The sequence below is a fragment of the Pongo abelii genome, chromosome 1, assembly GCF_028885655.2.
Source record: "Pongo abelii isolate AG06213 chromosome 1, NHGRI_mPonAbe1-v2.0_pri, whole genome shotgun sequence".
Classification (NCBI taxonomy): Eukaryota; Metazoa; Chordata; class Mammalia; order Primates; family Hominidae; genus Pongo; species Pongo abelii.
Window position 1 is genome coordinate 180,162,782 of NC_071985.2, and position 21,846 is coordinate 180,184,627.

General features: G+C 55.5%; 1 protein-coding gene and 1 pseudogene across 7 annotated transcripts in view; one reads left to right on the forward strand and one right to left on the reverse strand.

Annotated features, from left to right (window-relative positions):
- Nucleotides 1-21,846, reverse strand: part of PODN (podocan) — a 33,743-nt gene that overhangs the window by 3,270 nt on the left and 8,627 nt on the right. For 2 of the 7 annotated variants that reach the window (XM_054554532.2, XM_054554528.2), the window contains exons 3-11: nucleotides 12,018-12,387; nucleotides 10,555-10,648; nucleotides 7,531-7,595; nucleotides 6,229-6,338; nucleotides 4,859-5,015; nucleotides 4,405-4,520; nucleotides 3,183-3,840; nucleotides 1,339-1,487; nucleotides 17-230 (exon numbers count right to left, since the gene is read on the reverse strand). In XM_054554532.2, coding sequence (XP_054410507.1) covers nucleotides 44-230; nucleotides 1,339-1,487; nucleotides 3,183-3,840; nucleotides 4,405-4,520; nucleotides 4,859-5,015; nucleotides 6,229-6,338; nucleotides 7,531-7,595; nucleotides 10,555-10,648; nucleotides 12,018-12,387 — 1,906 coding nt within the window. In that variant the 3' untranslated portion in view covers nucleotides 17-43. Of the gene's footprint in view, nucleotides 1-16; nucleotides 231-1,338; nucleotides 1,523-3,182; nucleotides 3,841-4,404; nucleotides 4,521-4,858; nucleotides 5,016-6,228; nucleotides 6,339-7,530; nucleotides 7,596-10,554; nucleotides 10,649-12,017; nucleotides 12,388-18,629; nucleotides 19,516-19,886; nucleotides 20,167-21,846 lie in introns of those variants that run through there. The other 5 variants (XM_009250210.4, XR_010138282.1, XM_024246803.3 and 2 more) reach the window with 5 other exon arrangements.
- Nucleotides 8,798-9,092, forward strand: LOC103892597 (HIG1 domain family member 1A, mitochondrial-like; annotated as a pseudogene).

Sequence of the window (21,846 nt, forward strand, 5' to 3'; positions counted from 1 at the left end):
CATACAGGCCACATACCTAGGTCACATCTGCATCACTTTGTCACTATCTTGTTTCCTCTTCCTCTTGCTCCTCCTCCTCCTCTTCCTCCTCCTCCTTTTCCTTCCCCAAGCGGCCACGGTCCTTGGAAACATCACCAAACTCAAGGTTGCCTTCAATGTCCAAGACCTGCAGGTGCTTCAGCTTCCGGAAGGCACTGTCCACCACGGAGCCCACAGCCAGCTTGTTAAACCTGTGTGAGCATCGAGGCAGTCAATGCCAGGAGCCCAACCCCACAAGGAACTCTCCCTTCCCCCGACTGGCCTCTCCAGAAGGTAACAGGGGAGGGAATGGCCCTCCCGGAAAGTGGTGCAGCAGGCAGGAAAGGCCAGGGGCTGAGAGCACGGTACATGATGGAAGGTACAGGCTGGTCAGGGCAGCCACAGCTTGTGGTGGGGCTGGCACTGGGCCAGTCTCTGCAAAGTGAGGGCTCTCTGTGCACACACTCTCACTGCTATTTTGGAAGCCACATCTTTGGGAGCTGTCTCTATGCCATCCCTGGCATTAACCCCAAGGCCTGAGGCTCCTGGGCTGCAGTAGCCAGGGGTCACCGCAGTGCCTGATGTGGAGTGGCACACAGGCAAGGCCAGCGCTGAGCCGGGCCAGGGCCACACTCAGGGGTGGAAAGGTGGAGGCTATGGCTCTGATCTCAGGCCCCTCACTCTCTGTGCTTCAGCTCACCTGCAGATGCCTGAGGCACATGTCAAGCCACCCGGATATCATCGAGCCGCGGGCTTTCTGGGCAACCAAGCTCCTGGGAGCACACACTGCTCATCTCTGCCCTGTTTCCTTCTCTCTGATTTGGGGGCAGGGATTGTGGGAAGTGCTGGGAAGAACCACCCTGGCTCTGCTGCATGGAAGCCCCTCGTATCCTCAGGGAGCTGCATCCCCTGAATCACTCCAAATCCCCATCTCTTAGCCCCAGAACCCAGGGAGGACCTGAACATCTATTCCTGAGTATGAGGCCCGGGCCCAGCCTGGATGGCTGCAGACACAGCAGTCACCTGTGCTCTCAGGGCCTCAGCTATCTCAGCTGCAAACCGGGAAGATGCTGTCCGGCATCCTTTCTGCCGCAGTAACATTCACAACACCCATGCGCACTGGTTTCTAACGTTTCCAAAGCCCTTTTACAAACCTAGGAACCATATCAGGCCTGGCCAGGACTGTCCCCACCCTTGAGAGCTGAGCCGTGGTTACACAGTCAGCAGTGGAGCCAAGCTGTTCCCACGTGCATCGACTGTCCCGTTGGAGCTGGGGTGGGCTCCACGGGGGTGTGTACGGGGCCACGAGTGGACTCCTACCTGAGAAAGATCCCCTTGAGGTTGGGCGTGGAGTCAAAGGCATTGGCGGGCACCGCACTAATCTTGTTGTTCTGCAGGTACAAGTACTCAAGTGACTCGGGGAGCCCCTCGGGGATCTCTGTGAGCTGATTTCCGGCGATGTCCAACAGCTGCAGGGGCGACCAAGGGAGTCAGGGACTCCCACCTGTGCAAAGCACTTAACAGCTTACAAAACTCCCACCAAGCCCCCAGCCTATCTAAATCTAACAATAACACTGTGTGCAGGAGGGGGTGTCTATAACTATCCCCACTTCCCAGATTGGGAAATAGAGGCTCAGAGAGGTTAAGTGATCTTTCCAAGGTCACATAACCTATAAAAGGCTGTAGCCGGGTGCACCTGACTCCAAACCCTTATTCTAATTGATGAATGTCCTACGCAACTTCTTGTGCCTTCCCACATAAACCCACAGCCAAGATGTTTGGGTGTCACAGTCCTACCTCCTGACACACTTGTCATTCCCATTAGACTTGGTCATTCCCAAAGATCTCAAATGGGCAGAGCCCAGGGATCCTCCAGACTCTGAATCTCACCCCACTGGCCCTGGATGGACGCAGTGGGAGCTGCTTGAGTGGGACTGCTCACTTCTGGACCTCAGGGGCCACACGTGCAGAGGCCAGGAGCAAGGGTGTGAGACCCACAGCAACCCCAGCACAACAGCCAGGCCCCAGGCCATTCTGTCTCAGATCATCACGTGCCTGGAATCCAGGGGAGGGCAGTCAGGAAAGTGGGTTCCCACAGGGAGCCGCTAAAGCCACTGGGCGGCGCCTAACCGGGAAGCACCCCACCCTCCCTCCCAGGTTCTCTGATGAGTTTCCTTTTCTTTTTTTTTTTTTTTAATTTGAGACAGAGCCTCGCTCTGTCATCCAGGATTGAGTGCATAGCTCACTGCCAGCTCTATCTTCCTTAGGCTCAAGTGATCCTTCCACCTCAGCCTCCCAGGGTGAGGTGCATGTCACTGCACAGGGCTAAATTTTTTTTAATTTATTTTTTTGTAGAGATGAGGTATCACTATGTTGCCCAGGCAGGCCTCAAACTCCTGGGCTCAAGTGATCCTCCTGCCTCAGCCTCTCTAACTGCTGAGATTCAGGCATGAGCTAGCGTACAGAGTGGATTTCTTTTTCGCCCACACTGGTTGAGTTGGGGGTTTTGTTACCAAAGTGAACTATGTGGCCAGGCATCCCTGCCTAATTCTGACCATGTGGTCACAGCCCCAGACTGGCCAGCCCCAGAAAGCATGAGTAGATCCCCACCTCCAGCCCTCTGCAGACTGGTGAGGTGGGCCCACAGCTCAGGCTGTCCCTTCTACCTCCCATCCCAACGCCCAGCCTTCTCCACATACCTACTCCTGTGCCTGCAAAGGGGTGAGCTTGACTCTCCCATACATACCACTCGAACTGGCCCCTGGTCCTCCTGAGCCTGGGGCCCCTACCTGCAGCCATGACCTTCCTTACCTCCACAGCCTGTATCTGTACCTTCTCAAACCTGTATCTGCAGGTGGTGAGCTCAGCTTGGCCACACCAGCTGTACTCTGCCCCTTTCTTGTACCTGCAGGTGGGCTGGGCTCACCCTGGCATGCCAGCCACACCCTCTGCCTGACCCACCTCCTGCCTCCCCTAAGGCCCAGCTTCACCTTAGCCAGCATCCCCAGCAGATACCTGAAGGTGAATGAGCTCAGCCTGGCCATACCAGAGGAACCTCCCTCACCACCCAGCCCTTCTCCTCACCCTTCAGACAGGTGGGCTCAGGGCAGCCATGCCAGTACCCCCCTCCGTGGGCATGGCCCAGCCCCCTCCCTTCCGCTTACCTGCAGATGGGCGAGGTCCACCCAGGCACGGGGGCCCAGGGCCCGGCTGCGTAGTCGGTTGCTGGTGAGGTACAGCTCACGCAGCTGAGCCATGCCCACCAGCGCCCCTCGTGCCAGGGCAGCCAGCTCATTGCGCTTGACCTTCAGCACATGGACATTTCGAGGCAGCCCAGGTGGCAGCGTGTGCAGCCGGTTGCCCGACAGGTCCAGCGAGCGCAGCAGGCGCAGCTTGCGGAAGGCGTCGCGGTGCACCTGCGGGCTGGTGATGCGGTTGTAGCTGAGGTTGAGCTCCTCCAGGAAGTAGGTGGTGGCGAAGTCTTCGCGGCCAATGCCTGTGATCTGGTTGTGCAGGATCATGAGGGTGCGTACGCGGCGAGGCAGGCCACTGGGCACGCGCTCCAGCGCGTTGTTGTACAGGTGCACCGTGTGCAGCCGCTTGAGGCCCTGGAAGGCCAGTGGGTGGATGCCCTGCGCCTGCAGCTGGTTGCTGTGCAGCAGCAGGTACTCCAGGCTGCGGATGGGGGTCAGCACGTTCGCGTCCACGCTCCGGATGGCGTTCTTCTCCAAGTGCAGCAGCACCAGGCTGCGCGGCAGCCCAGCTGGGACCCGAGACAGGTTGTTGCTGGACAGATCCAGGTACTCCAGGCTGGAGAGCTTCCTGGGGCAGGGAGAGAATTAGGATGGTTGGCAAGAGCCCACATTGTGCTCGTTTCCACCACGATTCCCAAGAGATGTGGCTGGGGAATTGCCACTAGCTCTTCCCAGCTCTGCTGCTCACTGACTGTGAGCCCTCAGTCCTTGCTCCTTGGGTTGACTCAATGATATTCTGGTGTAGGAAGGATTCGGCATTTTCTGACACACAGGGGTTTACTTGAAGACCACTATTTAACCTTTTGATAGCCTTTTATGGCTACCCTGGTCCCTTAGAAAAAAGAAAATGTATTTGCCTTCAGCAAGAATGCCCGAGTCTATATTTCGTACCAAGAAGCCAGCCTTCGCCAACGCTTCTTTGCCTCACTGGAATCTTGGAAGGCCTTACTTCTACATAGTCCTTGTTCCCAGGGACAGAAATGTCAACAGAGGCACAAGGCTTAAAGTTCCTTCTCCAGGGAAGGTGGGCAGGGGACCTGCTTGAGGGGCTGGGTTGGGCTGGATGGTTGGCCCTGAAGGAGCTTCCCGGGCCCCGTGGTCATGCCAAGGACCTGGTGAGACAAGGACTCACCAGAAGGTCTCGTTGTCCAGGCCCTCGTCAGTCAGGTAGTTGTTCTGCAGGTACAGCTCACGCAGGCTGCTCAGCTCGCTGAAGGCCCCCGGGGGGATCTTCTCCAGCTTGTTGTTCTGGGGGATGGAAGGGAAGGGAGGAGAGTGTGAGGGAGGGCCGAGGGCAAGGTCAGGGCCTCGGGATGAGGTGTGGAGAGGAGTCTGGGAAGCCACCAGGAAGGCACCCAGACCTGAAGCAACCCAGGTGTGGGGCCACCAACACCACACACAACCCACTGGCCAGGTGCCCGGGTTTCTGCCCACTTCTCTGCAGTAGACTCCTTGCTCTCAGCCCCAGGGCCCCACTTGGGCAGCACCTGTGCCCATGTGGGCCTGAGCTCTTCCCCTGCAGGCCCCTGCCCCAGTGCCCTGGCCGTGGGGTCTGCTGTGCCCCTCCTTGCCCCTCCCCTGCCCACCTTGAGGTGCAACTTGTACAGGGCAGGCGGCAGGTGCTTGGGCACGTGGCGCAGGAAGTTGCTAGACAGGATGAGGACCTCGACGTTGCTGGAGCCGTTGAACATGTTGTCCGGCAGCCCGGCGTCCGCCAGCTTGTTGTTGTGCAGGTACACAGACCTGGGGGTCGAGGCACAGGTCCTCACCCACCTGGGCTCCCCAGGACCTGCGCCAGCTCACCTGGTGAGCCTCCAAACCCTTGCCCGGGCTGCTCTCCTTCCATCCAAACTCAAGGGTACAGAGTTAGAAGCACCTCAGATGTTGCCTACACAGCTGACAGAACCAAGGACCAGAAGGGGCCGTGCCCCACCACAGGTGGTCCCATAAGCTAGTGGGAGAAATAGTATTTCCTGACCCCTGGCAGAGGCCCCTCCACACCTTTCAAGGTCTCAATTGACCCCTGACCCTTTCAGCCCTGGAGTCCTTGCCTGACTCGCGGCCCCTTCATCCCTGCCTGTCAACCCCACACAGCCTGGCTCTGAGTTCCTAGGACTTCCTAAACACAGGGCCTGTCTCTGCCTGCCTCTTTGGCCCTAGTGCCAGCACAGGGCCTGTCTCAGAGGAGGTGGCCCTCATCCATTCAGCAAATATATAGTTAATATATTATGTAATATAATATATTAAATATAGACATATACATATACATATATAAGGTGTATAAACAAATATATATACAAGATGCCAGAGCTGTTCTAGACTGAGGGCATAACAGTGGACACGACCAGTGAGACAGACCCTGCCCTCATGGAGCCAACATACTAGAAGGAAGACAAGGAACAAGGTTTATCTGTGACAGACACAGCTCAGTTTTGCTGTGTGGCCTCTCTTGAGCCTCCGTCTGTGGGATGGGGCCATGTACAGTGGTCCTGGGTCCTCAGACAGATGGAGAGAGTCAGTGAGATGGCAGACGCAGGGACGGAAGGGCACTAGGGTTGTCCAGCCCCCAAACTGTCCTGGAGGTGGCTCCCCGGCAGCCCCCCACCCCGCCTGCATCACCCTGCTCTCTCGCACACCTATGCTGGGGGGCGGTTGCTCCTCCCAACGCAGCTCAGCAAAAGGCAGTTCTGTCTGTTGAAAGATGCTTCCCTTCCCCAGGGGCTGGGAGAGTGGGGACATCCTCACTGGTTCACCACAATTCCTATAGACAACACTCCCCGTCCTCGCCTCCTGGCCCGAGTTGTCCTCCTCTGTTAGGGCCCCGGGTGTCCCTCCACCACAGCCCTGAGCACAGGGCCTCCTTCAGGACCTGTCTCTGCCTCACACAGGATGGCAGCCTCCACCTCAGCCCCTCCCCTTGCCCCAGCCCGAGCCCTGACCACCCCCGACCTCTGACCTCAAGTTTGGCTTCTGGCCAAAGGTGAGCCCATAGATCTTGGTGAGATAGTTGGCAGCAAAGTCCACACTGATCAGGGCGTTTGGCAGGAAGCGGGGTGCCAAGGTCAGCTGGGAAGGGAAGAGTTGGGGCCGAAAGAGCAATGGAGGAGCAGAGGCCAGCTGTGGGTCCCACTGCCTGCTGCCCACCGGGGCCCCTTCACTGTGTCTCCCTGCAACCAGGCCATCTTTCTCAAATTGAAACCTGTCCCACCCCCTCTACAAAAACAAAAACAAAACCTCTCTGGCTCTCCTCAGCATTCAGCTTGGCATTCAAGGCCCTCAGGACTTGTCCGCTGCCCTGACCATCCTCCTGGGTTCATCCCGAGTGGATAAGGGCAGAGGCAGGTGTGGCTTTTACACCTGATCTTAGCCAAAAGGCCGAGAAGCAATGGGTGTGACTTTAAGGTTGCTCTGGCTGCTCCAAGAATGGGGGGGCAAGTGAGGAGGCAAGCGTCCAGGTGAGGAATGGGGGCCAGTGCGGTAAGAGCTGAGGACCTCAATGGGACTGGACACAGTGAGGAAGCTCAGGGCCCGGAGGCACCATTTGTAGCTTGGACCAGTGGGGCTGTAGGTGGCTGGAGATGCCCCCTTACAGAGCTGGGATGACAGAGGAGGACTGGGTCTGGGGGCTGTGGGTGGGAAGCTGTAGCTTCCTTCCACTGGACGTCTAGGGGAAATGTCAAGGAGGCAGGCAGACCTTTGAGTCTCAAGTCCAAGGAGCAGAAAGAGTTGGAGACAGCCACTGGACATGGCCATGATGCAGATGGGAGACAGAGTATGGGAGGGCACAGGTCACCTCCAGAGAGTTCAGAGAGAGAAGGGGCTGGGACACAGCTCTGGAGCACACCAAATATTTTGAACATGAGTACCCTTGTGCCTTCACTCATGACATTCCTTCTACTGCAGTGCCCCCCACCCTGGAGCCCCTGCCTAGAATCCTATTACCCTCCATGCCCCTGCTCAAATACCATCTCCTCCAGGAAGCCCTCCAGGTATGCCTTCCCCAGTGGGGACAAGCTGTTCCCCCTCTACACTCCTGTGGGCCTTGGCTTCTGTCTTCATGACCTGACACACTCTGATGCCCTGAGTTATAGGCATGGGGTCCGTGTCTCCCCCACCCCCGACCCAGGGCCATGTCTGAGCAGCAACAGGGACGCAGCAGGGAGTCCAGAAAGGCCCTGGTGAAAGCTCATGGAACTCAGGGAAGACAATTCCTGGAGGACAGGGCAGCATACCCCCCACCCTGCCTCAAGCCCCTCACCTTGTTATTGGCCAAGTACAGGTAATTGAGGTTGGTCAGATGCTCAAACGCCTTCTCTGGGAGCCCTTCAAAGGACAGGCATCGGTCAGAGCCCTGGATGGAGGAGACGCTACAGGGAAGCACAGCAAGCGCCCACCCTTCTCCCCCACCCACCTGCCAGGACTGGGGAGGCAGAGGCAGCTCAGATCCCCTCCCAAGCAGCTGGGGGGCCTGCCTAGCCCTGTTCTTTCTCCTTGCTCACATGAGCCCAGGCTCAGAGGAGCAGGCAGTTATTGTCTACTGAGAGACTAACTCCTCGCTCTGAGTGGGGATGACCCCTGAGAGGTCAGGCCAGTGGCAGAGCACCCAGCCTGACCCTTTCCTGCCAGAAAGAAGTGCTCCCCTCCAGGAGAGCCCCAGAAGGCCACAGCCCCATCCACAGGCAGGGGGGCGGGGCCGGGCCGGGAATGGCTCCACACGGGGTGGGGCTGCGACTCTGGGCCTCCTCACCACCTGGCTCACCCCTGCTCCATCTGGCAGATGTGTCAGGACTCGGCTGCTACCGGGAGCCCTGCCAGGCTGGCCTCTGACTCTTGTTTCTGGGCTCCAAGACCCCCAGATGCTGGACCTCACCCACATATCTAACAAGAGGGAACAGTTATATAAACTGGCATGTCTCTCCATGGAACACCCGCTGCCACTATGTAGATGATGGTCAATGAGAGGTGACAGCAACACGAGAGAGGCGGCTGAGCCGACGGCTAAGAGAAACAAAGCAGGCTGTGATATCATAGCATGTGTTCAGCCACGAGTTTAAAACACAAAGGAAAAAAGACCACTGGACTGTGGTGATGGCTGCACCACTGACTAAAACTCAGCCAATTATACCTTCAAATTGGGTAAATCTTACGGTATATAAATGATACTTCAAGAAAACTGCTTTTTTAAAAATGGAAACAAATTTACCAAAATGTCAATAGTAGTTAATTCCAAGTGGCAAAATTATGAGAAATTTTCTCTTTCCATTTTATTTTACAAAGTTCCTATCCCAATCAGATGTTATTTTCGTCATCAGGAAAAAAAATCTTTTTAAAATGTGAGGACTCTACAACTCTCGGGTTCTAAAGGCCCTCGGAACCGAAGATCCTGTGACAAAGTTCTGGAAGCTCAGCTTCCCTGAAGCCTCTCTCCTGCGCATCCCCCAGGTCTTAGAAACACCTGCCTGGGGTGCACGGGAGGGATCAGAAGCTGGTTGGCGTGTATGAGGTTTTCTCACTCTAGGGAGATTCTTCAAGCAATCACTATGTCAACAGACACAGAGGTTTCCCATTTTTCACATGATGAAGATCAGGGATCCAAACTTCTTCAGAAAGCTAAAGAGGCACCATTTGTCCCATTGGAATGGTAGGCTCTGCAGCCATTGTTGCATAGGGATTACACAATTGAAGAGCACGAGAAATACGAAAATGTCCCTTCATCTGATCCACATGCTTGTGGCAGCCCAAGGCTTTGTTATAGGAGCCATGACTGTTGGTATGGGCTAGTCCATGTACCAAGAATTCTGGGCAAATCCTAAGCCTTAGAAGGAGAGATGCTGTCTTGGTCTTGTTGGAGGAGGTTGCTTTAGTTAGACAGCTTTTTTCACTCTTATTGCCCAGACTGGAGTGCCATGGCGCAATCTCAGCTCACTGCAACCTTCGCCTCCCGGGTTCATGTGATTCTTCTGCCTCAGCCTCCTGAGTAGCTTGGATTACAGGTGCCTGTCAGCACGCCAGGATAATTTTTTGTATTTTTAGTAGAGACGGGGTTTCGCCATGTTAGCCAGGCTGGTCTCGAACTCCTGACCTCAGGTGATCCACCTGCCTTGGCCTCCCAAAGTGCTGGGATTACAGGCGTGAGCCACCGCGCCCGGCCTAGTTAGACATCTTGAAACATGTCACCTGAATGCACTTGATGGTGTTGAAATGTCCACCTTCTTAAACTGTTCAGATGAAATGAGTTATAAAGAAGACACGGACGTCTAGGGAAAATGTCAAGGAGGCAGGCAGACCTTTGAGTCTCAAGTCCAAGGAGTAGAAAGGGTTGGAGACACAAGGATGGGAGGGCACTGGGGTTGTCCAGGCCAACCCTGACGTACTCCCAGTTGCTGCAGAATCGCACGTTTTGGATGTTATATAAGGGTCCTATTTGCCCCAGTTTATTTAACTTTTTTCTGCCTGTCTTGTGGACTGGCTGGCTCTTTTAGAACTTTGTCCAAAAGTGCATGGAATATAACTTGTAAAGCCTCCCACAACTGATATTATCTATGTGTGTGTTTAAACCAAATTTAGAAAGCTTACGATAGAGTTGCATAGTAATAGTATTTATTAAAGAATCACAATTGTAAACATGAAAATAACTTATGGATTCTAGTTTAGTTCTTTCGTAATTGCAGAATTATATTTTTGCTGCTGTTATATTAGAATCATTTTTAAATGTCATGTTGAAATAGAATCATGTATTTTAACTCATGCAAAGGTAAGTGAACACTAAAAATGTGTGCATTGCTTATTTTTATTTTTCGTTTATTTTATTTTATTTTATTTTATTTATTTATTTTATTTTGCTTATAAACATTCAACTAAACAAATGACCTGTAATGGAATTGATGAATGACTTATGAGCATATGCTGGTTTGGCCAGACAGTATACACAAACTTTTATATACTACAGAATGTTATTACACTTGTGAAATTCTCTTGTCTAACCTGAATTTACATTCCATGGTGATAACATGGTATATGTATTGTTATTAAAGTAAGTGACTATGTCAAAAAAAAAAAGAAATATCCATGTAGTATTCAGGCAACAATAGGGAGCCCCCTTGCCCGTGGTTCTCATGCTGGTTCTCATGCAGCCCCACGGCCAGCCCGGCCTGGGCCTGCTCTCTTCCATCCACACCCCAAGATCCACAGGGCCAAGCTCTCCCCCTGGGCACCCAGCATCGTTCAGGCCCCCAAGGCCCCACTTGGTGTCCCTGACCCTGGGCTCTGGGTGGCCCCTCACCTCGGGAAGTCAGGCGGTTGTTTTGCAGGTTCAGCGTCTCCAGCCGGTGCAGCCGGGAGAGCTCCTCAGGGTAGATCTTTTCCAGCTGGTTGTTCTAGGGGGTAGGGGGCCGCAAGGAAGCAGCATCAGCCTAGTGGGGTGTGCCCTGGACTCGGTTCCCTACCCATAGCTCCAGTCCTAGAATCCAGTCCACCTGCTGGGCACCTCCCTTGGAATTCTCCCCCATGGCAGCAGACCCCCAGAGCCAGCTCTGCACCAGGTCTGCATATGGGCTCTGGGGCACAGCAGTGATCACAACAGGTGTGTGGGTCCTGCCTTCAGGGAGCCCACACATGGACATCTACAGGCAGTTCAAACTCGACATGCTATCTCCTCCAGGCCTGCTCCTGGAGCGTTCCCACCTCGTGACAGGCAACCGCAGCTGCTCCCCAAGCCAGATACCACTTTTCCTTCCCCTCCTTGGCCCTGCAGTCCCCTCTCTCCTTGGAATGCATGGAAAGCTGGGGCAGGTACCATCTCCTCCAGAAGCCTTCCTGGGTTGGGTTGGGGCTGGATTAGGAGGCTGCTTTGGGCCCCACACAGAGTCCTTCCATTTCCATCTGGTGCCTCTATCTGTTTAAGAAGTCTCTGCCTCGCCACTGACTGTAAGCACAGGGCAGGGAACGCCAGCCCTGACTCCATGCCCAGCCCCCACACAGGACCAGAGGCCCAGTGCAGGCGCCTGAGAGAGTTGATGTGTGGATGAAAGAGCAAAGGAACCGACAGTAAGAGCTGCCCTCAGTATGGCCCTTTCTCTCAGTGGCTGCCCTGGCCTTGGGCTCCCACGGCCGCCAGCTCAGACCCACCAGTGTGGATGACAGTAGGCAAGTCACTCTCCCGCACCGGGCCTGATGGCCTCTGAGAACAGGTGCCGCAGCCCCTCCATCTCCCCAGGGCTGCTGGGCCGCACAAGGCGAGGATGGGTGCACCTGCACTCCAGGGTGCTCCCGGTCTGGACACTGTGTCCCACCTCTCAAGGTTCCAAATTCTAGCCTGCCCCTTGGCTGGAGACAGCGCTCCATCCTCCGAGGCCCCAGAGTATTCTGTCAGGTCTACTTTGCTCTGGTTTTCCTGGCCGTGTAATGGCGGCTGTGCATTCAGAGGGTCAGCTGCTGGGCAGGTCTGTGTCCATTTTCAGACAGAGCCTGGCTCGACTTACTGGGCCCAGCCCAGACTCTAAGTGAGCAAAGTGGGTTTTATTGTACTATCACAGTGCTCCGTGACTGGGACATTAGGAGGGTGTCAGCTGGTGTGGCCAGGGCCCCAGAAATCTGACCTGCCCCAGCACCCTGTGGTTGGGAGTGGAGAGCCGCACATATTGGAGGTTCTGGGTGAACAGGTTGCTGGGAGTGTCAGGGTTCTGGGATGGGAGCCAAGGGTGTGTGGGGTAGCCCCCGTGACCACGGGTGCAACGCCGACCTCACCTGCAGAGATAGGTGGTTGGTGTGTTCAGGCAGGTCCCCCGGAAACTCACGCAGGTCAATGCCGCCACAGTCCACGACGCCCTCCTGGGAACAGGCACAGTCTCGGGGGCAGCTGACCGCGGCTAGGCCAGGCCCAGGCTCCTCAGGGCTCAGGACCAGCACCGGCTCCTCCTCCGCAAATTCGTTCTCTTCGGGGCTCAGGCTGTGGCCGCCGCTTCGGCCAAATCCTGGGGCCCTCATGGCAAGCACAGGTCCCAGGTGCAGCTGTGGCGGCAGCAGCAGCAGGAGCAGCAGCAGCGCCTGGCTCTGGGCCATGTTGCCTGCAGGGGGTGCCGAGTCAGATGCGCCTGGGCGACAGGGCTGACGGAACCTGTGAGGTACAGTGGACACAGCTGGGGCCCTTGAAAGTCATGACGGGGCCCTCCTGAGCACAAAGCAGGACCCACTCTGGACTGTCCTCAGAGCCCAGCCGATGACTGACTGCCGTCCTCCACACCTGCCCAACCCCCACCAGGCTGCCCTCCAGAGGCGGGGGACGAGGTAAAGCCCTGTCCTCTGGCAGGTCTGCAAAACCTTCTGCAGACTTCATTCAGCAGGCTTGGCCCTAAGGAGTCTGTATCCCTATTTCCTAGAAGGGGAAGCTGAGACATGACCTGGACTGTGCTGAGCCCTTGCTACCCTGGCACCGGCGGTGTGGGAAGACCCCCTGCCTCCTCCAGCAGCCACAGGCCATGGTGAGCCAGCGCTGGCAGGGTGCGTCCCAGCTCTCCAGCTCGCCATTCTCAGGTCTTCCTGACTTGGTCCTGACTCTCTTCCAACTGTCCCCTCAACTGCCCCCAGTTCTACAGGACTATTGAATAGCTCATCCCTCCAGGCATTTGCACATGCTGTTCCTTCTGCCTAGAGTGCCCTTCCTCTGTCTTGTGCAATCAGCATTTTCTTTTCTAGGAACCAACTCCAGTGCTATGAACATGGGGAGAGGCGGAGCAGCGGGACACTGAGATGCCCCGGGGCTCCCCATTACTGTGTTCACCCAGAGCTTAGCATTAGTTGGGTTGGGTTTTGAATAGCAAAGGTATCTTCTTCCCACAGAGAGCTGTGAGCAACTCTCTGTGTCTGGGTATAGGTCAAGCCCAGAGCCCAGCACAGAGTAAGCATCAGCGACTACAGCTGCTGCTGCCCTCATGGCCTCCCAAGTCCCATTCCTGATGTGTGTCCCCTCAGCTGCCCTCACCAGGGCCTGATGTGCTCAGTGACCACTGCCACTTGCCAGAGACCACTCCCTGGCATGGCCCCCGGGTCCAGCAAGGACGGGGTGCAGGGGATGATCTCAGGCCCATAGAGGAAGATGCTGGAAGATGCCATTGTCCCAGCAGTCCCGTGGCGTAGGCTTGGCTCTTGGTGGGTTCCTGGTTTCTCTTTACAGGGACTCAGACATCTCTGGGCTCTGATAAGACATGCTGGTAGCTCAGGTTCACTGACTCTCAGGTCCCGCAAATCCCAGTTTGAATCCCACCTCTGACCTTGCTGAGCCTCAGTTTCCTTGTCTGTACAATGCAGATAATACATCTAAACACACAGCTTCTGTGGAGTAAGACGCAAAGCACCTGGCTTAGGTGATGAGGTAATAAGGTGATGCTATTAGGTGATGAGGAGCTGCTGTCACCACTGCAGCAATGACACACAGTAACATGCTGCACTAAGTGAGCAGCAGGGACAGCGGCAAGGACCTGCTGTGGACGCCTCCAGCACGGGGGACATTCACTCCTGAGCTGAGTGGCCACAAGCACTGGCTCAGGCTGAGCCTCTCTCCCCATCACCAGATCAGAAACCATGACCATAAAGCAGCTAGAAGGGTCTGGCAAGACCCTGGGTCTAGGAGGGTTTTGTGAACTAGGGAGCTTGACAATGATGTTAATGTCTGCAGCTAGTGGCCAGAGCTGCAACCTTGGCTCTGGCCTCAGCTCTGGCTCTTATGTGACTATAATCGTCTAAACCTCAGCTTTCTCCCCCATCCTTGGGGATGATAACAGCACTGTCCTTATGGGAAGACTGAGAGGGGTCAGTGAAATGCATGTACTGCACATAGTAAGTGCTCAATAAACGGTAGCTTTTCCTGCCACTAATTGTTCCGTGGGCATGGTCTGCACCCCTGCCACACCACTGCTCACTCCAGAATCCTCTGCTCCTGCTCCTTTTCCTTCCCTTGTCTAGATCTTATAGATCTTGCTGGGCTTTTTTTTTTTTTTTTTTTTTTTTTTTTTTAAGACAAGGCCTCACTCTGTCACTCAGGCTGGAGTGCAGTGGTGCAATCATAGCTCACTGTAACCTTGAGCTCCTGGGCTGAAGTGATCCTCCAGCCTCAGCCTCTCAAGCAACTGGGACGGGACTACAGGGGTGCACCACCATGCCAGCCAAATTTTTAAATTTTGTGTAAAGATGGGGTCGCTCTGTGTTGCCCAGGTGGTCTCAAACTCCTGACCTCAAGTGATCCTCACATCTTTGCCTCCCAAAGTGCTGAGATTACAGGCATGAGTCACTTGGCCTGGCCCTTTGTTTGGGCTTTCTGACCCAATCCCAGGCCCACCTCCTCCCAGAAGATATTGCAGACATTGTAGCCGCCTCTGAGTTCCTGCTGCCCTGTGGTGGCTGTGGGAGTTCAGACACCACTTTGTCTCACTTGGTGACTCATCCAGTTCTCTGAAGTAAGGGCCTATTTGTGCCTGGGCCTGTACTGGGCACTGGGGACACAGGTGAGTTGGAAAAGATCCCTGTCCTCCATCTGGAAGGGGCAGCAGACCCCAGTACCAATAACCACTGCCCACCCAGACTGGGGGTGGGGGGGCAGCGTAAAAGGGGTCCCAAGGAGTAGGAGGCCCTAGAGGAGACAGGAGGGGTGGCAGCCAGGCTTACTTGACCCAACAGACCCACATGGTTTATGGAGACTCAAGTCTCAGCCACTGGCTCAGCAGAGAACCAGGGAGCCTGGCACACCTGCAGCTTCCGGGCTCCAGGGATCAGTCGGCAGCAGCGAGTGGCGCCCACAGCAGCCCAGCCCTACACTCACTCTGCCACACCCCTGCTGCCCCTGCCCCCTGACCCAACATCAGTCTACAGACCATCATTCCCATAGCACATCATAAACTCCACAGCCCGCTCAACAGCTGTCAGCCCCTTGCCCATCTGACCCCACTGTAGTCCGGGGTTCTGAGAGCGGGAGTGTGGGCACAGGCCCAGGTCCCAAATTCAATCAGGGCAGAAGGCCAAGGAGAAGAATCCAGGGGAAGGAGCTCTGGTCTCACATATCCTGTGCACGCACCAGGCAGGCTGTTCTGCCTCCTCGCCTTCCGTTTGGTATCTGTAAAAATCTGTAAACTGTGTCCATAAAAATATTGAATTTATATTAACATTCTGCACCATACTGAAAATGTTATCATCACCACTTTACAACTCAGGGAGCTGAGGCCCAATGGGGTCAGCCAGTGAACAGCTGTTAAGTGGCAAAGCTGAGCTCCCAGCCCACGTCGTATCAACAATGCTACGCTGCTCTCCCCTAGGCCAAGCATGACAGGAAGCAGGGGACCCAGACAGAAGACTCAGTGTGGCTTCTGCCCTTCAGAGGCCCACAGCTGCACCGTCTACTCCATTAGCCACTGGCCGCATGTGGCTACTGGGCACTTGAAATGTGGCTGGATGTAAGTGTAAAATGTAGTGTCCATGGATTTCAAAGACGTAGTACAAAAAAATAATGTAGGATACCTTATTAATATTAATATTAATGACATCAAATCCCATTTATTGTTATATTGATTACATGATAATATTTTGAACAGGTTAAATAAATGTTACCAGTTTCATTTTACTTTTTAAAATGTGGCTTCTGGCTAGACAAGGTGGCTCATGCCTGTAATCCCAGTGTGGGAGGCTGAGACAGGTAGATCACTTGAGCCCAGGAGTTTGAGACCAGCCTGGGCAAGATGGTGAAACTTTGTCTCCCTAAAAAATACAAAAAGTTAGCCAGGTAAGGTGGCATGCACCTGTAGTCTCAGCTACTCAGGAGGCTGAGGTGGGAGGATCACCTGAGCCCAGGAGGTTGAGGCTGCAGTAAACCGTGATTGCACCCCTGCACTCTAGCCTGGGTAACAGAGTGAGACCGTCTCAAAAAAAAAAAGACCTCTAGAAAATTTTGCATTGCATATGTGGCTTGCATTTGTGGCTCACATTATATTTCTATTGGACAGTGCTGGTCTGCAGCATCATGTATAAGCTGAGTATTATAATCCCATTCTAAGGGATGACTACCGGGCAAAAGGGAAACGGTCATACAAGCAAGGGGGTCAGTGTGTGCAAAGGCCCAGAGGCAAGACAGTTCACACTCACAAGACTGTCTGGTGGGGGATAGGGACTGGGAGTGATACAAAAAGGCACAGTTGCCACAAGCCCAGGCCACAAAGGAGAGATGTGAAGGGTAGGTTAGGGAGTGTGGGCCTTATCATTGGAAGACGAGGACCACTGAAGGGCAGGAGCATGACACAGGCAGGTTTGTGGGTGGACGTGAGGCTGTGCAATTGGGACAGGTGAGGGCTAAGGGGCCTGCCCCTGGCAGAGAGAGAGGTGCTGGACTGCAGGAATGGAGGGAGAGGTAGGAAGGACAGACAGGGCTTGGAGAGTGGTCCCTCCAGCTTGGCCAGCCACTCTCAGGGCTGTGAGGCCCTGGGAAGGTCCAGCCCTACTACCTGGTTTGCCGTGTGACCGTGGCCATACCACTGACCCATCTGAGTCTAAATTTTCCAACTTTTTTTTTTTTTTTTTTTTTTTGAGACAGGGTCTCACTCTGTTACCCAGGCTGGACTGCAGTAGCACAATCATGGCTCACTGCAGCCTTGGGCTCCTGGGCTCAAGTGATCCTCCCACCTCAGCCTCCCGAGTAGCTGAAATTACAGGCATGTGCCACCACACCTGGCATCTGGCTAATTTTTTATTTTTAGAAATGGGGTCTTACTATGTTGCCCAGACTGTTCTTGAACTTCTGGCCTTCTGCCTCGGCCTCCCAAAGTGCTGGTATTACAGGCGTGAGCCACTGTACCCAGCCTTGCTCTTCTAAGAATGGAGCAAGATAAGCCCCTCAAGACCCCTTCTGTGTACCCAGCCATGTGGGAGGTGTGTGGGGAAGAACAGGGGAGCTCCCTGGTCTCCAGGAGTTTCAAGTCCACCTGGTGAGGAACATCTCAAACCCCTGGACAGCGGGGCAGCTCAGCCAGCAGTGAGTGTTTCTCATGTGGAAAGCTTTAGAGACAGAAGGGCATGGGTTCCGATTCTGACTGCTGTGTAAGCCTGGATGAGCCACTTTACTGCTCCGAGCCTCTGTTTACTAGTCTAAGAAATGGAGTTGGGAGCTACTTGTGAGAATTAAATGAAGTAGCAGTCTCAGCCTGTCACTGCTGGCATCAAGTAGGTGTGACATACCAGGGGTTACTGTTACTGAGAAAGTAAGTGGGACCCACTGTCTCCCCTGACCACCACCAGGGAGCCAAACCTCAAGGCCCAAAGTGTGAGGTTAAGGTAGGACTAGAAGAAGGAAGGGAAAGGGAGCCCCAAATCAAGAGGCGGATCCTCAGCCCCGAGCATTACCTTCCTTCTCCACTCAAATTCAGTACAAATCAGCTGACCACCTGCTCTGTGCTGGGCCCCAAACAGCTGCATCTTATTGACTCTAATAGAAATCCTGGGACTACATGTTCGTCTTCCTATTCTGCAGATTTGGAGCTCAAGCACAAAGGGATGGCATTGCTGCCCATCCCTAGAAAGCTCCTGCTCAAATGCCCCTGCTCAGGGAAGCCTCTCCTGCCCCCTTGGCTGGGTTAGGGTGTTTCTGGGTGCTTCTACGGCAACTTTGGCTGGCTTTATCCTTCAAGTCTCAGCTAAGCCTCCCCTGTCTCCCCAAGCATGGAGTGGGTGCTGGGGAAATGTTTGCTGAATGAATGACTTTGTGAAAGGCAGAGTTGGAAAAGATCTAAAGATCTGCAATATGATCTGCTCTGACTCCCCCAGTTTGCAAATTAGTGTGTTAAAGCCAAGGCCAGGAGTAAAATGTGCGTCTCCTGACTCCTGCCCAGAGCCTTGAGTTGGCCTTGAAGACTGAGCAGGAGTTCTCCAAGTGGACGAAGTGGGAGAAACAGCCCTCCAGGCAGAGGTACGGTGTGATCAAAAGGCAGGGGTGGGGCTAGAGGAGAGGGACGTGTGTTTAAGGAAGGGTCAACAGGGCGGGAGGCCTAGGTGGCCAAGGGCCTCCACCACCATGCTAGTGTTGGTGACAGGGACTCATTAAGGGTTCCAAGGAGGACACGGCCAGCACTCTCATGTATGACTACACCAAGCCTAAAAGTGCCACCTTTAGTAATCCCCTACCCTAGACTCAGGCAGAAGGGATAAATTGTGCTCCCACAGATGACATGAAAACAGTCGTGTGACTCTGACATTTCTTAACTTGCACTCTAGGCTAGAGTAGACTGGGTCTTGGGCCCTAAGAGTGGACATGAGGGAGCAGAACCCCCAGACCAGTCCCCCCTGGTCTTTCCCAGGGCAGTCCACGGGCTCTTCTGAGTGACCTACCTCGGAATGCTGTGCACCTGCAGATCAGCCGGCCTCCTTGCTCACCATGAGCCCTCCTGCCTCGCCGCTGCTTTCTCAGTGTGGAAGGTTTCTATATAAAGGAGGGATAGGGGATGGGACCACCCAGGGGCTCTCCCGGTTCACACCAGTGGCGCCTCTTGGAGCAGGGGAGACCACAGCTTCCCCTTCCCTGGCCAGCCGGTAATCGAAGGGCAGACAGGTTAGTAATTCACTCCAAGCGCTGGGTGAGCATCCTCCGCACCTCCCGGACCAGGTCGGTCAGTCAGTGCTGCGCGCACCGGGGGCCAGGGTGCTCGCCCCTTGCTGCCGCGCCGGCTCCTCTCTAGAAGGCTGCGGCTGCCTCTCCTAGCCCCAGCCCCCGAGGCTGCCAGGAGCCTCGCAGCCCTACCACCACCTCCTCTTCCACCTGACGGCGCGTCAGGTATTCCAACGCCACGATCTCGTCCCCCGCCCCAGGCCGGGCTGTGGCTCGGGGACTTGGAACCAGGGGCTTCTGCCGCATTCGCAGGAAGGCGCGGATCTCGCTCCTCGCGCTTCGAGGACCCCCACCCCTTCCTCCGTCCAGCTGTCCCAGCTGGGAAGCAGCCGCATAGACAGACAGACGGACTCCAGGCCGCCAGCTGAGACCTTTAGCTCAACTAGCGGTTGGCACTAAGTTGGGGCGGCACAGTGGCCGGGGAAGCCAAGCCCCGGAGGGGACCCACCCGGCGGCCGACGCGCCCTGGGGCCAGACCTCTGCCCCTCTCTGGGCCTCAGTCTCTCTATCTAATAAAGAGGAGGAGGTCGGACTCGCTAGGGGGCCTGATGAATTGACGTGGAAAGACGCGGGGATACTTCGGGCCCAGGCTCTCATGACAGGGGTCCCCGCCCCTACACAGTTCCACCTGCCCCCCACATTCCCTGTCGCCCGCCGGCGTCCTCCCACTCCAGCCCCCGCCCCCATCCGCCCTCAGATTCTTTCCAGATGTGCGCAGCGGGAGGGGCCTGGGGACCGGGACCAGCCTCTGCTCAGAGACGAGAAGGCCCCTGCCTGGGTCCTGACTGCGCAGGGGTCGCACTCCAGAGGAGGAGATCTCCGGCCATGCCCTGGGTGCAGGGTCCTACAGAGGGGGTGAGATGCGGCGGTCCCGCCCTAGGCAGCTGCTGGAGCCATCCGGAGAGGCGGAGACGTCTGAGTGCGCTGCCCGGGCTCAGCCCCCGGCCCCTCGGCCCACCCCGGCCGCCAGCGCCCTGTACCTGCTGCGCCCCGGCGCAGAGCCGCGCCCCACCGGCCGAACGCGCTCCCCCAGTCTCAACTGCGCTCCGCGGGCTCGGGCTCCTTCCATTCAAGTCAAGCAGGGCGCTCCGCGACGCAAGTTTTGTTGTGGGTTTTCTCCTCCCCGCCTCTCTCCCGCCCCCCTCCCCCACTCCCCACCCCCCCGCGATCATCTGCTGGACGCTGGCCTCCTTCGGACACAGGCGTAGGGTCCCCCCAGGCGCGGGCAGGAGAAAGCCTGCCCCTCCCCGCGCAGGACTTGGCCGGGCCCCACTTCCCGAGGAGGCAGAGCAGCCGCACCGACCCCTCTCAGCCCCGGCCGCAGCACCACGCCCCCCCGAACCCCCACCCGGGAGACCGGGAAGGCGGGCTGTCTGGTCCGCGATGCTTCCTACTTCCCAGCCTTCCGCACTGGAACTGGACCCCCTTTAGGCCCCGACACCTGAAAGGAGGGCTGGGGAGAGGGGTCCTTCGACCCAGTACCTCTGAGCTGTATCTGCCTCATTACAGAGGATGTTGCAAACGCTCTAGGCATGAGTACCTTTCCGTTCACTCTCCCACCCTGGGGTCCTGGGCCGTGGCTAACGGGGCCGCCAGCCAAGACCCTGCTGGGCCTCTTCCCGGAAAAGTTCCCCACGCTCCACCCCACCCTCCACTCCCATCCCTGTTGGCCCTGGGCCCACAGCCTGGTGAGCCTTGAAGAATGGTAAATTGGGCCGGAGTCGGGGGCATGCAGATCCCAGTCACAGAGAAACAGGGCGGGTGAACAGTGAGACCTCGCGCCACCATATTGCTCCCAGGAGCTGAAAATGTTTCCAAGTAAAGGAGCATTAACTACTACCAGCTGAAGCAACACTGTTTGGAGCCAGGGGCTTCGGCGGTGGAACAGGCAACGGGACTGGGCTTAGGTGGTACTTGGCACCTCCACTGTGTAGCAAGCCTCTTCCCCTTACCTGCTCTGGCCTGTGGGCAGGGCACCCACAGCTGCCTCACCTGGCTGCCCTCCCACTGAAGAGGGAGAAGGATGCATAAGTCACACGTGGGACCCCTTGCTCAACCTTAACCTGAATGAATGAATGAATGAATGGCCCCTGTAAAGCAGCTCCAGACCTTTCACTGGCTGCTGCCCGCATGGCAGCCTGGTTATACCACATGCATTATGCTCTGCTTCACAACTCTGCAAAGGAAGTACTGCTGCTGCCCCACTTTATAGAAAAGAGATGGCCTCAGAAAGGATACTTGACTGAGTAAAATGCCCATTCACTGGCAGAGCTGGGGTTTTGACCCCAGGTTTACCCTTCACCACAGCCCAAGTTCTTCCCATGATGTTAACAGGCAGGTAACTTGAGCAGGCAAATGTAGAGCCTAGATTTGAACCCAGGACTGTCTGTTTCCATTACACCAATAACTCAATAACTTAGCAAGAATGGGGAGGGAAAATATTTTGCCTTCTTTGGCCTCAAATTCCAGTCCTTTCAGAGCTCAAACTTACAAGAGTTGGTATGATTCACAGCATTGGACCTGGACCAACAGAGATGCATCTCGTGTCTTCTCCTGAACATTGAGCCTAGATTCAAGTAGAGCTAAAAGGACAGGATTCTACTAGCTTGAATACTCATGAACTAAAAATCTTTTAGGACAATGAGAGCCAGCACATATTGAGTGCCTAATAAGTGACAGGCACCATCCTAAATCTTTAAAATATCTTAATCATCCTAACCCTGTGGGGAAGATATTCTCTATACTTATAACTGCTAAGGCCAAGGTGTTTCAGGGGCCAGCTACACGGCACACCACACACCCAGTCCCTACCACCTCCCAGAGAAATAGGCTCTTCTGTGGAATGCTGAGCCAATGCCCATGTGTGCTTTGTGGTTGGCTGCTACTATAGACACAAGCTGCAGGAGGAATCACTTTGAGTGTCTCTGGTGGAAAAATGGA